General features: G+C 38.4%; 1 protein-coding gene across 3 annotated transcripts in view; it reads right to left on the bottom strand.

Annotated features, from left to right (window-relative positions):
- Positions 1-17,457, bottom strand: part of Ddx6 (DEAD-box helicase 6) — a 41,419-nt gene that overhangs the window by 19,800 nt on the left and 4,162 nt on the right. For all 3 annotated transcript variants that reach the window (XM_023721195.1, XM_004636440.2, XM_023721196.1), the window contains exons 3-5: positions 14,472-14,535; positions 13,233-13,337; positions 1,299-1,428 (exon numbers count right to left, since the gene is read on the bottom strand). In XM_023721195.1, the coding sequence (XP_023576963.1) occupies positions 1,299-1,428; positions 13,233-13,337; positions 14,472-14,535 (299 nt within the window). The remainder of the gene's footprint in view (positions 1-1,298; positions 1,429-13,232; positions 13,338-14,471; positions 14,536-17,457) is intronic.

The raw sequence follows: 17,457 nt of genomic DNA, 5'->3' as shown, positions 1-17,457 counted from the left end.
AAAATACCAAGGAACAGAGGAAACAAGGACAATATGTTATATTTTAGGAGTTTAAGAAGCTACAAAAATAATGCTCCTTCCTTATAAAATACACATTAAAAAAGTCTGATCATTACCAGTCTAGCATATATATATTATTTCTAAGAATCCTAACATTTGTTTGTTGGTAATCTTCATTAAACACCATGGTTGGAAATCCCCACTGTCCAGGTTCTATTTACATTTCATGAAATGAAGAAAATATAGTAACTACAGTTTAAGAAAGCTACAATTTTGAGAGTTGTGGGTGAACCTTAATTCTATTAGCTTAACCTGGGTACAACGACATTTATTTTTTCTTTATTGGCTAAGCTCTTAACATGTCCAAATCATAAGCCTTTAAAGATAAGTTGTTCATGCATCTGCAAAGATTCAGTTCCACAGTTCCTAAGAAGCAGTATCAAATATTTAACCTCATGATTTAGTGATGGGTCAAGGATTCAAAGTTTCCCAGGCACCCTGTCCCCAAACTCTTTCCCCGTTGGCCCCATACAGAGCCAAACCCAAAACCGCAGAACAGGTCCACCTGACTTTCACCTGGGCAAACAACCACAAAACTCTCTTTTGTTAATATTAAAGGTCCCCCACAGACCTAGTAGCCTTGCCAAGATTAGCTCTCCCTCAGCTGATCCAGCCAGCAATCATTCTCCCTAAAAGATCCTATAGTCTCCTGTCCCCCCTTTGTTTACTGATGTCTTGGTCTGCTACACAGCCAGCCTGCTTAATACCCCCAATAAATCTACTCATGGCAGAATGCCTGGTCTGGTCGATTCCGTGGGTTTGTACCTAACATTTAGCTTACCTCTTTACCTATCTTACTGGAATGTTGTTAAAAATATTATATAAAAGTACTCTGAAAAATAGAAATCTCTGTTGGGAATGATCTTAACAAACAATGAGGCCTAAAGTCATGAAAAGAATCATAAATCAGGGCTGGTGAGATAGCTCAGCAGACTAAGTGCCTGCTTAGGCAAGTACAGGGACCAGGGTTTGAACCCTGGCACCTCATGGACCCCACCCCCAGCGACTGAGACCAGGCGTGTTGGTGCACATGACTGTAATCCCAGCGCCGGGAAGGCTGAACGCAGGGGAATCACTATGAGTCCCAGCAGCATAGTGAAAACCTGTACCAAATACATTAAAAAAAAATCATAATACAGTATTAGATTATGTGAATTCTGACAAAGATAGAATTATCTTTTACCCAGCCTCGAAGTTTAACATGTTTATTTTAAAACAAAAACCTTGCACCAACTAACCTTGTATATTGTCCTTCTTCAGGTCTAGCCGTTCAAGTAAGGGAATGAGGTAGGCACCGCTCTTGCCTGTTCCATTTTTTGCTCTAGCTAAGATATCCCTACCAGATAAAGCAATGGGAATGCTCTCCTCCTAAGAAACAAAATAATGTAAAATTGTTGGTCAATAAAAGCAGTAAATGAGCAATTTCTCATTCAGAACACACTTAAAGATACCTCTTGAAATGCTTTGAAGTTTCCTACGTTTCCATTTTACATGAATAGCAAAACCCAAGGTGAACATTATCATCAATCTAGATTGATCAGAAGTGCCCACAGAATTTTTAATTATTTTTGGTTATACTGGGAAATTTAACCAAGGCCTTCACACGGAACTGTATTCCTAGGCCTTTGAAAAAAAAAAGCTTTAAAAATTTGAGACTGTTCAGAGTACCTTTTAAGTTATACCCCAATGTAGCAAAAACTGGGTGAGTAGGTATACATGAAGAAAATTATAAAAGTGAAAGAAGAAATGAAGGGCCATAAATAGGACCAGTATAAATAATTCCAAGAAAAGACTAACGTATTTCCATATATGGTATTTTCAGACTACTAAGCCACTTTCATCATTCAAAATTCACTGGTTGGGCTGGGGGTGTATCTGTGTGGAACAGTGCATACCTAGCATCCATAGGGCCCTGAATTCAATCTCCAGCAACAAAATCAACACCACTGAAAAACCGTAGTTTGATTACACAAAACTCACTGGGTGTGGAGGTGGTGCGTTCCTATCATTCCAGCACTGGGAGGCTGAGGCAGGAGGACTGTTGGGGAGTTTGAGGCCAACTTAGGCTACACAGTGAGACCCTGTCTCAAAAAGCAAAACCAAACTGAACCCAAACCTCCAAGGTCTGTCTTTTAATAAATTCTGTTCTTAAATGTGCTAAACTGGGGACTTAATCTTATTTCAGTATCTTATTCCATGAGCACATCACTATGAATGATTTCACATTTTCATATGTTTTCCCTTTTTTTTTGTATTTTTAGGACAGGGTGTCCAGGGTCTCACTGCATAGATCAGACTTGCAGTGATCCTCCTGTTTACAGCCTCCCAAGTACTGGGATTACATGCATGCGCCACCACAGCAGGCCAGGGGACTGAACTCCGGGTCCGTGTCTGCCTAAGCAGATGCTTTAATCTTCTGAGCTATCTGGCTGGCCCTTCACTGTGTATTGTTTTTGCAGAAGAAAACAGTATTTCCTACTAATGTGCAATACAGTAAAGGATTACTAATCATGACCGAAAATTGAAGACACATACAGTATGCAGAAAGAAATTTAAAAGGAGAACAGGAACAAACTAAGACAAAACAGAACATAGATGATACCTGGCTAAAAAAGCTGGGTATGGTGGTATACGCTTATAATACCAGAACTCACCACTTGAGAGGCTGACAGGAGGATCACTGTTTATTCAAGATCAGCCTGGCCTACAGACTGAGCTCAAGGTCAGCCTGAAATGCACAGAAACCCCCTGTCTCAAAAAGATATACATATTTGGCTAAAAAGAGAAAAAAGAAAAAAAAAAAAGCCTCAACATTAATTACACCATAACTTGTTCTTGAAACATACCAGTCAGAGGGGCTGGCGAGATGGCTCAGTGGTCTAAAGCACCTACTTGGAACAAGCTTGGGAAAGCACAGGGACTGCGGTTCGATCCCCCAGCACCATATGCCAGCCAGCCCTGCCCCCTGGTGGGCTGAGCTGGCCACACACACACACACACACACACACACACACACACAAAAAAAAAAAAATAAATAAATGAAATAAAAAAAAAAAAAAAAAAAAAAAAAAAAAAAAAAAAAAAAAAAAAAAAAAAAAAAAAGAAACATACCAGTCAGAAATGGGCTCAAAGTTTATCAGGGAAAAATATACTTGGAAGAATAATTAATCTGAAAGAAACTAAAGTTTTAAACTTCTAAAAATTGTTATCAAAATATATCCTGCCTTCAAAAATTGAATGATTGGGGCCGGGGAGATGGCTCAGTAGGATAAGCGCTTGACTGGCAAATGCAAGGATCTGAGTTTAATCCCCGTTTCCACAAAAAAAAAAAAAAGTTAAATGATTTACAAGCCAGCTAATAAGTCAAAATTTGCCTTTTCACTTTTAATCGTAAAACTGCACATATAATGACAGTTAAAAAGTCATTATAAGTTAATAACAACATCAGACACTAGGTGATCTGGATAGAAAATAGTGGTAGTAAGATTTGAATTAACACCTATTAAATTGACATTATAGTTTTGGATTAGTAATTTTGAAAACCCATGGCTTGGTGATACAAGACTAGACAACAGTTCAGTATAAGCAATAACTACTGGTAACTTTTACCATTAAATAAGACATAACTGCCCGGGAAGCTACTATTTAGAGATTTTTTTCCTTTACAGATTTGGGAAAAAGAAGTATTTATAAGGGCTTCATTCCCCTTTTCATCTTAAAAACTGAAAGCACAAGAAACATTTTAGAATTTTCATTTCTTGATAAAAAATGTTTTGGAAAGATCTTCAGTACTGTTTTAGGGTCTTTATCAAAAATATTTCTAAAATAAGAGTATATTCTCAAAATGTTTGAGTCTCATATAACCAAAAGTAGCATACATATATATACATATACATACATATACATACACACATATATATCAGGAATCACACTCCAGACCTTGTGCTTGCCAGTTAGGTAGGTACTGAGCAGCTGAGCTATATCCCCAGCCCCCAAAAGCCAAAAGTGAAAGGACTAACCACACTTCTGCTCCTAGAGAATGTTTCCCAAAATGAGAGAAAAGCTATTTAGTGCCTTATCAGCTAAGTAAATTTTGGGCTCAGGCTGAAAGGATGAGAGAATGTGATAATGAAAGTGACACTGGTAGCCATATGCAGTATATGACAACAAACAATTTACTTCACCACTGAAATCAGACTCAGAAAACTCGGGGGATTTGGAATCTAGTTATTGGTTCTAGAACCTCGAATTTCAACTAGAATTCAATGTCATTTTTCTTCTTTCTTTTTTTTTTTTTTGGTACTTATTTCTTTAACAATTGCTAAAGATAATTCAGTAGCATTTTCCTAAATTTAGAAGACAGAAGGGCCAGGGAGATGGCTCAGTAGAATAAGCGCTTCCCTGGCAAGCTCAAGGGCTTGAGTTCAATCCCTGGTTCCACAAAAAAAAAAAAAAAAAAAAGAAAAAAGAAAAAAGACAGGGTCTTGCTATGCAGTTCAGGCTGATCTCAAACTCAATGATCTTCTTGTCTCAGCCTCCCCTCGTGCTGGAATTACAGGCATGAGCCATCATGACTGACCTAAAAAGTTATTTTTTAAATGTTATAAATACATCAAAAAATGTTGGTTTATCTTCAAAATACAGACGATTTCATTAATCATTACTGTTTTTACAGCATTTGCCCTACTGATTGCAGCTCAGTGTTTTCCCATTTTGAGAAAGGACTGAGTGGTACACTTGCTCTCTCAACAGGTCTGTGGTCTGTGTACCCTACTTAGGCTAGCCTTAAAATCATGGCAGTCCTTCTGCCTAAGCCTGCTTCACAGGCATATGCCATCACACCCACTTAGTATATATTTCTTTCTTTCTTTTTTTTTTTTTTGCGGAACCGGGGATTGAACTCAGGCCCTTGTGCTTGCCAGGCAAGCACTTATTCTACTGAGCCATCTCCCCGGCCCCGGTATATATTTCTTTTTGTTTTGTTTTTTCTTGAGATAGGTCTTGCTGTATAGTTCAGGCTGGCCCTAAACTATATAGTCCATCACAGAGAGCAAATTGGTCAAGCAATGGCCGTGACTCATCCTCATGTCAGACACTGACAAAAGGATGTACAAAGGGTGGTACAGAGCTACAGGATAAATCCTGAGTACTTGGGCTGACCTTATCAGATACAAAAGTTACATTTCTTGTTATATAGGTCTTGCTGTATCTTGTTCTTAACCATCCAGCAGAAAAGTATAAAAATGAGGTATATAAAGTAAATCCATATTAATACGATGAGCTGTAAAAGGCTCAAATCAATAACTTCTGAGGATAACCCACTAATATTATAGACTGCTAGACAGTGTTAGATTGTTTAGTTGAATTCAAACACTTATAGTATTTAGATGCCAACAGAATATTCACCTCTGACAGGATTAAAAAAAAAAAAAAGGATACAAAGGAAAGATCATTTTGTATTTATATATACAAAATAAGATAAATTTACAGCTACTTTCGCTTAATTCAATGAGAAGAAAGGGGTGTACTAACTGTTTGGACAGAATATCCTGTCTGCTTCTTGTACTATGGATAACCACTAAGAAGATAACAATGTACAGTGTGTTGACTATCAAAACTGTCCTATTAATCAGCTGTGAAACTATCTCATTCATATTTATTTCTCAATAAAAAAATAAACTATATAGTCCAAGCTGGCCTTGAACTTGTAGCAATCCTCCCGACTCAGCTTCCAGAATGCTGGGACTACAGGTGTGCACCACCATGTCTGGCTTTGTTGCTTTAAATGTCACACATTCTATCAATTGGGGAATTTTACCATGCCAATGAAAAACAGAACTCCTATACTGACATCTGTTGAGAAAGAAAAGATCAGGAACCTCAGAATTCTTAAGGACATTTTAAACAAGCCTCTTAAAAGCTAAAATATTGTTCAATGAATTAAAAGCATCCTGTTAACTGCAAAAATGGTGTGGAGAGCCACTACCTTGTAGTCCTCGAACTTAAACTCAGTTTAAAATGAACGAGTTCAACTAGTTAGAAGAAAAAATGGAATTTTTAGTTTCTAAAACTAGAAAATTAGGAATAAACAGACTCACAATCACTGATATAACTGGCTCCTTCTATACCTGGGCAAACAACCAAAAGAAATGTTATCTAGCACTCTAAAACTGTTACTACAGAAATAACTAAGTCATAAGTAGTGCTGACCTCCATCTCCTACCACTGATCCCTTTTCTATCTAGAACCACAATCAGTGTCTGAATCCAAGTTCCAGGTTGGTTAGAATAGCCCAGCTACTGGAAGTGTGAAAACTGTCCACTGATGGTGCTGTGAAGTCTTTCAGCCAATATTGTCTTTTAATTATGGTAAAGCAAAGAATTATACCTTGGTTTTAACCCCTTTCGTCTTAAATTTCCTCCTTGCTACTTTAATTCTGTTAATCTTCAATAGTTTCAAAGGTTCCCATCACCTGAATAGGTTAGGTTCATCCTCTTCTGTGATGCTTGAACACTTTTTTTTAAAGGCTACCCACATACACTCAACTCTGTAGCATTAAAAAGGAGGGGTGGTCTTTGAGTGTTCTAATGACTGGCTGAACCAGGTTCTTTAATGGATAAAACTGCTAAATGAATTAAACCAGGGAAAAATTAGAATCTTAAATCCCATATTTAGTTCACTCTTTAATTCTTTTTTTTTTAATTTTATTTATTTATTTATGTGTGTGTGTGTGTGTGTGGCCAGTTCAGCCCACCAGGGGGCGGGGCTGGCTGGCATATGGTGCTGGGGGATTGAACTGCAGTCCGTGGGCTTTGCTAAGCTTGTTCTAAGTAGGTGCTTTTAGACGACTGAGCCATCCCACCAGCCCCTTTAGTTCACTCTTTAAATAACTTGAATTAAAGCCACTAACTTCTATTTCTCTGCCCTTTTTGACAAGGTTTATGCTGTACAAAAAATGTTAAAGAAGGTCGGGGAGATGGCACAGTAGAATAAGCGCTTGCCTGGCAAGCACAAGGGTCTGAGTTCGATCCCTGGTTCCACCAAAAAAAAAAAAAAAAAAAAGGCTAAAGAAAATTTTAACAAAATACATATGAGTTGATAAATAGAGGGTTGCCCATCAGGTGCCTTTTGTCCCTGTGTCTAACAGCTTCATGGCTGATCCTGGCCTGTGACACTTCGGACTTGCAGGCTACGTTTGGCTTAGGGCTTCACAGCACCCTGAAGCAGCTCCTTCTTACGCTGCAGAAAATGCAAGGTGATGCAACAAACGAAAGTGGTACTAGTCCTGGTCAGACACTACTCCATACACAAAGCCATCACCACGAAGAATGCTGATGATGGCATCTCATACCACTCTGACAGACACGTTCTGGTGGCCGAAACTGACTGCCACAAAGTGACAGTAGGCATCGGCAAGAAGAAATCACCAAGCTCAAACACTAAGTCTTTTGTAAAGTTTAGAGCTACAATCACCTCACGCAGATGAAGTATTGATGATGGACATCTCTTAGGATAGAATGTTGTTAAAAACCATGTCTTCAGAGACCTCCTTTCAAATACAAGACTTGATGAGAGGCTAAGGTCAAGCTCAAAAAGAAATTATTAGATCAGCCAACAAGTGGCTTCTTTTCTGGAACCAGGAATCAAACTCAGGATCTTATACTTAACGAGTGGTTCTTCTAGAAGCTTTAATTTCAGATACTTTTGATTATATCATTCAAAAAAATTTTTTTAATGTATGAAAGTCTATAACTTAAAATACACTGGTAAGTGGTCCTATATGATGAACACTAGGATTAACAGAGAACAGAGTATGCCAATAATCATTTAACACTAGCTTTCTAGGAAAAGTAGGTAGCATGAAGCAACATAATTCAAGCCAAGCGCACAGGGGCAATCCCAGAGACTTGCTATGAAACACAAAATGCCATCATGGGGAGCTGCCTGGAAAAAGAGAAGGAAAAGAACTAAAAAAATTTTAAAACTATACTATGTGTATTAGGTACTTTTCAACTGTTTTACAACTGACAAAAACATTCCCAAAAGGACATTGCTTTTATTCAAACATTATAAAGCACAAGGGGGCATGCCCCGTAGCTCACTTCTTTAAGTGGCTGCTTCAACAAAGCAGTCAGGCTCAGGTTGCTTGGGTTCGATCCCCACAACACAAGACAGCCAGTCATGCCTTGAAGGCATTTCGAGCAAAAAAAAAAAAACAAAACAAAACAAAACAAAACAAAACACTTCTGCCATTTTGAGAGACCAGCCGGACCTTCTTTGCAGTACTGTTTGCAGTTCCTGGTGTATTTTGATTACTCATCGGTTTCATTCTCGTAATAAAGAGTATACTGATGTGGGCAGGATGATGAAAATCATGGTTTAATATTTTCCTTTTTAAACTTAATGCCAACAAAGTCAAAGTTATGTTTACAAGACAAATAAAACCTCAAGGGTTCTAATATGTTAAAATGCCTAAAAGCCAATATTTAGTCTTAGATGACTTGTTTGCTAAGACTCCTGCCATTCATTCAACCAAATTGGATTGTGTTGCCGTTGGTCTCGGTGGCCGCTTGTAGCAGCCTACTCTGTGTAGCAGTCTCAACTGTTTACATGAACCATAGGAAAAAAATCAGGCAAATCCATCTGTTACCGGTTTGCGTAAAGACGTGAGCCAAACCAGGTAAGTATAGAACAGGAATAAGTGAGGTTCTCAAACTCGGATGTACAAAATTTATATTTTGTGTATTTTTAAAATAAATGCTAACACTAACTTGGCAAAAAAAAAAAAAAACATTATAAAGCACAAAATGCTAGAACAAGGATTTAAACTTAGTTACTCAAATAATCTCTCTCTGGTTGCAGAGAAACTGGAACCCTCTAGTGGGAATGTATAGTCACTTTGGAAAACTGGTTAGTCCACAGAAGACTGAACATAAAATTGTTATGATATGAACCATATATAGTTTAACTATATATCCAACAGAAATACAGTAAAACTACATACAAAGGAAATTAAAACCTCTACAAAATAATCTACACACAAATATTTATAGCAGAATCATTACTAGCCAATAGCTGAAAACCACTCCTATGTTACTGATTAATGGATAAATCAAGTGTATAGATGTTCCACGGAATATTATTAGGCAAGACAAAGGACTGTAGTACTGATACATTTATTTTATAACCCTGAAAACATGCTAGGTTAGAGAGGCCAACAACAGAAGAAATACACTGTATGATTCTATTTAAATGAAATGTCTGTAGCAGGCAAATTTATAGGGAAAAAAACAGATTTAGATCTGTAGTTGCTTACTACTGGGGAAACATGAGCGGTGATCACGACAAGTGTTTCTTTTGGGAGATGATGAAAATGTTATAAAATCGACTGTGGTAGAGGTCATATAAAACTCTAAACATACTATAACTTACTGAGTTGTACTCTTTAATGTGCGAACTGTGTGATGTGACTTAAAATTCAATAAAGCTACGCTCCCCCTCCCCACCCCCCAAAAAACCTCTCACCTTAGGTATGCTGCCTTTGATCTCCAAGTAGACGTTCCATGGTAAGGTTTAAAGACTGAGTATGTAGTTGGTCTTGTTTACCCTAGTATCATTTTCTAATAGCACCCCAACTTCCTTCCAAGGAATTGTATTCCTTCTTCCCCCACTCCTAAAGATCAAATCTGACCAGTCTTCTAAATCACATAGGCCTGAACCCAACCTAGGCCTTATGAATGCTCTCTGCTAAAAATCTAAATCACTGTAGTGTATCAACTACAGCTTCTTAAACCCTTCTGAGCTACCTCACGTCCTGGCCATTCCAAATGTTTCTCCACATTTTAATCTTGTCAACTCCTAATGTTCTTTTAATAAATTTTCTTCTGTTTAAGTTAAAACATATTGGTTTCTGTTACCCACAACACAACCAAAGAATGGTATATTTCCCAATTTCCTAATACCACAAGATAGTCTAAGTGTGCTACTTACAAAAGCTTAAAATGCCAATCTAGCTGCATTCAGAGTAACCACTGCCTATTTCCCAAAGCTGAGTAATATTTAAGAACCTTCACTTCAAGAGGAAAAAAAAAAAAGCATTGTAGGTACTGTGGTCAAGTTAGGATCCCTTAAAAGAATTGAGGTCTGCTGAATTACTTTATTTCCTTTTATAAAACTAGTGCATGAAATAACTCATAACATGTAATGATCATCTATTAAGTGATGTATTCTCAATCTTTTCAACAACACATAAAAGTATACAGTACTATCTCAATTCTTCTAGGTCTGGTAGCCAAGGCTTAGAGATATAAACCAAATAACCAACCCAGTTCTCTAGAATGAGCATGCCTATAGATGCCGGTCAACTTGATCAAAGCATTCTAAATGAAAACAGGCACTGTGCTAAGTTTGGAGACTTTAGTGATAAAAGTTCCCACAGTAAAAGAGCTCTAAACAATTGTGTAAATAAACTGGATTAATACAAACTGTATCATTGTAAATCCCTACATATTCCTTCTAATATCTACACTAAAACTGCCTTTCCAATAATACATAGTTGTATCTGGACACTTTATCCAGGCCAAAGCACATTCTTACCTCTAGGCAATCAATACCCTACAGTTCTCTCCTTGGACAGGATTACTTCTTACAACTTGTCCTATTACCCTCTAATAACGCAAATATGCAATTCCACACAAAAAAGATACCAATAATAATATGTTGTAATTATCTGTAAAATTAGCTATCCTTTCTACCAGACTATAGGATGTGAATATCATCAGTCTTGTACATCACAGAATCCCCCATGTCTAAAACTTTCTAAGTCTTTCAATAAAAAAGGTCATGGATTTAATGACTTCCTCAAATTAAGCATGTATTTGCTATCTTCAATTATTAAACTGATTTATGTAATTTACGCATATACATATATATGCACATTTTCTTGCTGTTTTACCAAAAAGGGCAAAGCATGAACAAGTCTTGATCCCAAATACTAATTCCCATTAAAAGAAATCAGAACTCCTAGATCCACAGCTAAGGCACAGTACATAATAACATGTCAAAAAAGAATTCATGAGTCTATGCAGATAACTTGTAAGAGAAAATCTCTTCTTTATGGGGCTGATATCAAAGATGTGCTAGAATTGAAACCCTGTAACCCATGAAAGATGAGAATGAAGGGCCGGCCAGATAGCTCAGTGGATCAAAGCACCTGCTTAAGCAGACGTGGGGACCGGGGTTCGATCCCTGGCCTGCCTGGCCTGTCTTGCAGGGCCTGCCCCCCCCCCATGCTGAGGCAGCAGTGGAGACTGGGTGTGGTGTCGCACGCCTGTAATCCCAGCTCTTGGGAGGCTGAAAACAGGAGAATCACTATGAATCCAATCTATGTAGTGAGACTTTGTAAACCCTGTACTACAAAAAATCGGAAACGCACACGTCTGAACTCCAGTCACGCCGCAACATCTCGTATGCCGTAAAAAAAAAAAAAAAAAAAAAAAAAAAAGAGATGAGAATGAGCAAAAATCAAAGTATGCTTAACAAAAAAAAAAATTCTGAAGAACAGATACCTGTATGATCTTCAATAGACTGAAGAGCAAAAAAACTACATGAAAGAAAAAAAGGGAAAAAAATTCTTATTACCTTGATAATCAGGCAGTAAAAATTATGATGAATCTGAATTAGATGGACATGATATATACCTTCACATATGACCCTGAGAAGACATAACCTGACTTGTTTTTTTTTTTTTTTTTGCAGGACCGGGGATTGAACTCGGGCCCTTGTACTTGCCAGGCAAGCACTTATTCTACTGAGCCATCTCCCCAATCCCTAACCTGACTGCTATAGGACTCTATTGACAAAGCATAACTTAAACCTGCTCAACAGACCCATAGTGAAAAATTTTCCCACAAGGGGTATTTTTATTTTTTAAAATGTATTTGGTTGTTACAGGGTCTCACTATGCAGCTTGGACTTGTGATCTTACCACTTTCAGCCTCTCCAGCACTAGGATTACAGGTGTGCCACCATGCCCAGACTCTGGCTGGTTCAGCCTGCCTTGGGGGCAGGGCTGGCATGTGGTGCTGGGGGATAGAACCACAGTCCCTGCACTTGCCTAAGCAGGCACTTTAGGCCTCTGAGCTCTCTTGCTGGCCCTGGGTATGTATTTTTAATGTCACTGTCATAAAAAGGAAAAAAAAAGTCTAGGAAAAGTCTCATGATTAAAACAGGGTCAAGGGCTGAGCATGGTGGCACACATCCCAGCATCCCAGCAACCTGGAGGCTGAGGCACAAAGATCACTGCGAGTTTGAGACCAGCCTGGACTACAAAGTGAGCTCAAGGCCAGCCTGAGTTGCATAGCAAGACTGTGTCTCAAAAGGACAAATAATAAAAAAATAAAATAGGGTCAGGGATGTAGCTCAGTTGCTCAGTGCCTGCCTGGCAAACACAAGACCCTGAGTTCATTCCCAGTATGAAGATAAAATAACAACCCCCACCAAAAAAAAAAAAAAAAAAAAAGTTACTCAAATAGGCATGATTTCATATACCTGTCATCTCAGCCCTTGGGAGGATGATCGATGAGCTTGAGGCCAGCCTGGCCTCATAGTTCAAGGCCAGTCTGAGCTACACGAAGACCTGTCTCTAAATAAATAAATGCATGCATGCATACATACATACATACATACAAAGAAACAAACAGTAGGCAGTAAGTTAAAGAAACATAGTACCTATAAACTGTATCTAATCTTAGACTAGATCCTGTACAAGTGGGAAAAAATGTTATAAAATACATTTTGGGGGTCAATTAGTAACTAGAATAAAATGTTAACTTCAAAGTGACATGAGTCTATAATTTAAACTTAAATTCAGAAAAAACTAGGCACTGTGAAACACATGTGCAACCCCAGCACTGAGGCAGACTGATCAAGTTTATGTCCTATCTGGGTAATATAGCAAGACTATCTCAAAATAAAAAACAAACCAAAGGTACAGGGGATGACTGAGAGCACCCTCTTGGGTTTGATCCCTAGTGTAAAAAGACAGAAAAAGTTCAGAAAATAATCTGTGGATATGACTTGTCTATACCTGTGAGAACTACGCCACTCCCACATATGAAGAAGAAAAATATGGCACAAACAACACTTTACATATGTATAAAGAGTACACATACCTGAATAGGAGATGGCTTTTCCCAACCCATTTCAAAAATTCCCATCAATAACTCCCGTTTCAAACAGTAATCTTCAAACTCGTTTCCTTTTGTGGAGGTCACATCCTAATAAACAAACAATAGTAAAATAAAGTACAGCTGTGCTACCTGGTTATTAGCATGCTTGAGAATCTGAGCCAACCAGGGTAGCCCATGCCTGTATTCTAGCACTCTGGGAGGCTGAGGCAGAAAGACCACCAAGTTCAGAGCCAGGGGGATAGCTCAGCAGCACAGGTCCCCAGTTCAATCCCCAGTACCGAAAAAAAAAAAAAGGAAGATCACCAAGTTCGAGATGGGCCTGGGCAACCTAGTGACTTTGTGAGGCACTGTCTCAACATAAAAAAAGTACCTGGGAATGTAACGTGGTATATTATAATACCTCTGTGATTAATCTCTAATAATGCAAAAAAAGAAAACTGGAGGTTAAAGCCCTATGGTCAAGCTTCAAAACTGGTATACTGTTACTTCTATAAAAGTACATAATATATCACTAAGCACAAGAGTTAAAGTCAGATACTAGCTCCAGCACTCATTAGCTATCAGTGTTTAGACATGTTTGGGTTTTTCAAGCTCAGCATTACTGACACTGAAACCAGAAAATTCTGCTTCAAGAGGCTGTCCTGTAGCACTCATCCAAGGCTGATACTCACACATGCCCCTGCCAACGCTAAATGCCCTCTGGGGAAAAATCATCTCTGCTGAAAACAAGTCAAGAGAACGTCTCTAAATTTGTTTCCTCATCCACAAAGTGGGCATTATATCTAACCTGAGTATACTGCTAAGTATCTTACTGGGTTGCTATAAGCAACAGAAAGTTTTGAGAAAATTAAGATATACATATGTTTAAACATGTTATTTAAAACATACAACCTTACTATATCATTCTACAAAAAAAATGGTGGAAAATTTTGGCAATCTATTATATGGTTTTTATGATTTTAATCATTTCAAGCTACTTAACAGTGAACACATCTAACATTATTAGAGTAACCATATCTAATTTTCCTACTTGAAATTCCCCCCCTTTTAATCTTTTTGAGATGGTCTTGCTATGCAACTCAGGCTGGCCTTGAGCTCATTTTGTAGCCCAGGATGGTCTCAAACTTCAAATGATTCTCCTGCCTCAACCTCCCAAGTGCTGGGATCACAGGTGTGTGTCACCACACCCAGCCTCCCACTTGAAATCTATCACCAACTTACAGAGGTTTTGATTCTTAGATCCTTTGGAGGGAGTTTTAAAGTCTTTTTCCAGTCATCGCCAGGCCTAAAGAGAAGACAGAAAATGTGAAGTATAAAAATTAATAGCATCATACCTAATAATGCAAAGATGATTCATCAAAGAATAATTAAGTTCTAAAAGGCACAGTGAAGTTAGGCATGCTGGTGGATATCTGTATCTCAGCACTCTGGGAGCCTGAGGCAAGAGGATTCCTACTTTAACTCAAGCCTGGGCAAATTTAGCAAGACCTTGTCTCAAAATAAAAAATAAAGGGCTGTCACTCAGTGCAAAGGCCCTGGACTCAATCCTTACTACCAGAAAAATAAATGAAAATTTAAAAAATAAAAGCACAGTAAGTCTAACATATACCCACTCAAGAATACAGTTAAATCACTGGAACAAGCTTTAGAGAAATTAGTGTTAGGAAAAATAACCTAGGGAGTATCAAAAAATATCAAGAAAAAATTGACTTAGAGCATCCATCCTCCTAAGAGATGCAGCGTAATATGTAGTATGTTGTCAAAAATGTATGTTTTAATAGCCTTTCAAATTAAATTTGCTCGGACTGGCCAGATAGCTCAGCAGACTACAGCACTTGCTTAGGCAGAGTGCAACAGCTGGGGTTCAATCCCCAGCATGCATGCTGGCCCACCCCCAGGGTGTGCTGAGACCGAGTGTGTCTATAATCCCAGCGCTTGGTGAGGCTAGAAACAGAAGAATCACTACAAGTCAAATCTACATAGTGAAACCCTGTATTAAATACACAAAAGTAAAAATTAATTTAAATTTGCTGCCAACATTTAAAAACTAGGACATATCAAGATAAAACCCCCAGATTCTGGATTTCTCTGATAAACTGGAAGGTGCCCCGGGTATGGCCTAAAGCACCAGCAAGAGGAAGGAAATGGAAGAAGGGAAAAAAGGACGAGAAGGGGGAGTGGAAGAGAGAAGGGAAAACAAAAGGAGAGGAAGGAAGAGACACAGAGGAGGAAAAAGCAAAAGTATGAGCTCTAGTAACAGTCTTCCAACTTATTAAGTGGTAATAATTTGGTAGAATTTAGTAACTAAGGGTTAAAATCAAGCAGCACTACCTAGTTTTGCAGCACTGGACCTTGGACATGCTAGACAAGAGTGCTACCACAGAGCTACTTCCTAGCCCTTCATGATTTGAGACAGTTATGCTAAACTGTCCAGATTATACTCAAATTTGTGATCCTCCTCCTACAGCCTTCTGGGCAACCAGGATTAAAGGCATGTACACCCATGCCCACCTGAACTGCCCTCATTACACAGTCATCTGTAGGGATCTTAGTTTTTAATTCCAGGTTAACTATTTAAAACCAAAGATGCTTCAGGATGACCATGGTAGCCCACACCTATAATCCCGGCACCTGGGAGGCTGAGCCACAAGGATTGTCACTAAGATCAGCCTACACTATATCTCAAAAAGAGGAGACACCACTCAAACAAAAAACAAAGATAGTGATTCTAACCTCAGGAAGCTGAGACAGAAGGATCACTTGAACCTTGGAGTTCAAGTCCAGCTCAGATAACTGAGGTCTGAGATTGCTGCAAAGGCCCTGGGTTCAATAACTAACACCAACCAACCAACCAACCAACCAACCAACCAACCAAAACTATGAAGTAGTTTTATCCTTAAGAACTAAAAGCAGGGCTGGCCAGATAGCTCAGTGGATTAAAGCACCTGCTTAGGCAGACACAGGGGCTGGAGTTCGCTCCCTGGCCTGCCATGCTAGCCCCACCCCTGGGACTCACTGAGATGGTGACTGAGACTGCGTGTGGTGGTACCCGCCTGTAATCTCAGTGCTTAGGACATTGAAAAAAACAGCAAGGATCACTATAAATCCAATCTGTGTAGTGAGACCCCAGAGACCCTGTACTTAAACACATTAAAAAAGAACTGAAAGTAGCCTAAATTTTTCCAGCCTGTTCATATTTTGTCAAGACAATTTACAATAAAGGAAACTCTTCATTTGCATGCCAATGAAAGTATTCACCTTAAAAATAAAATGCACTAAGCTGGGTATGGTGGCAAAAGCCTGTGATCCCAGCACTTGGGAGACCGAGACAGAAAACTCGACCAACCCAAGGCCACTTTGGGCTACATAATAAGCTCAAGACTAGCTTGGACTACACAGTGAGAACCTGTTCTTCAAAACAAAACTACAAAGCACTAATGCCAGTCCTTCCAGTGATCAAACCAATTCTTTTGAGAATTAATCTCTATAGTCAATAGTGAACTACCCAACAGTAATCATCTGTAATAGTAGTTTATAGGGACTATTTTCCATTAGAAAGTGAAAAGATTTAGACCAGTGGTGATGAACCTCTGGCATACATGTACGCTGCAGCAGGCTGTATCACAGCAAAAAAATACACATGGTGGCTCAGAAAACCTATGTATCATCATCTTACAAAGACTTCTGTTAAATCACTTCAGACATGGCTGTAAGTTTTTAACAAAAATCAAACTAGATCCAAAATCTTAAATGTCAATTCTGTGTACCTGAATCTTTACAGCAACAGTTACCATTCAAATAATTTAAAGCAAGAACCCCAAAATGACAAATAGCCTAAAAACTCATTTTGAAAATATTCTGTAATATGACTGTGGCTTTATCTCAGTGGTAGAGTGTTTACACAGCATATGCCAGGCCCTGGGTTCACTCCCCAGTACCACACACACATAAAAAATAGTTTTACTGTAAATGAAGCTCTTTCATGTTTTAGCAACAAAGGAGTTTGGGAAAAATGTATGTTTCTGCCAGACATGGTGGCAATGCATATTATCTGTTACTTCACAACACTGAAGCCAGTCCAGACTTATGAGATCCTATCCCAAAATTTTAAAAGTTTCTTAAGAAGGAGAAAATGTAGGGACGTTCAATGATAACTGCTTGTCTCTGCACCAGATACACATTAAAAAAAAAAAAAAAAAAAAAAAAT

This window comes from Octodon degus, unplaced genomic scaffold (genome assembly GCF_000260255.1).
Source record: "Octodon degus isolate 3935 unplaced genomic scaffold, OctDeg1.0 scaffold00080, whole genome shotgun sequence".
In the NCBI taxonomy this organism is placed as follows: domain Eukaryota; kingdom Metazoa; phylum Chordata; class Mammalia; order Rodentia; family Octodontidae; genus Octodon; species Octodon degus.
Note: the sequence above shows the minus strand (reverse complement) of the source record. Positions and strands in the feature narration are given on the sequence as shown.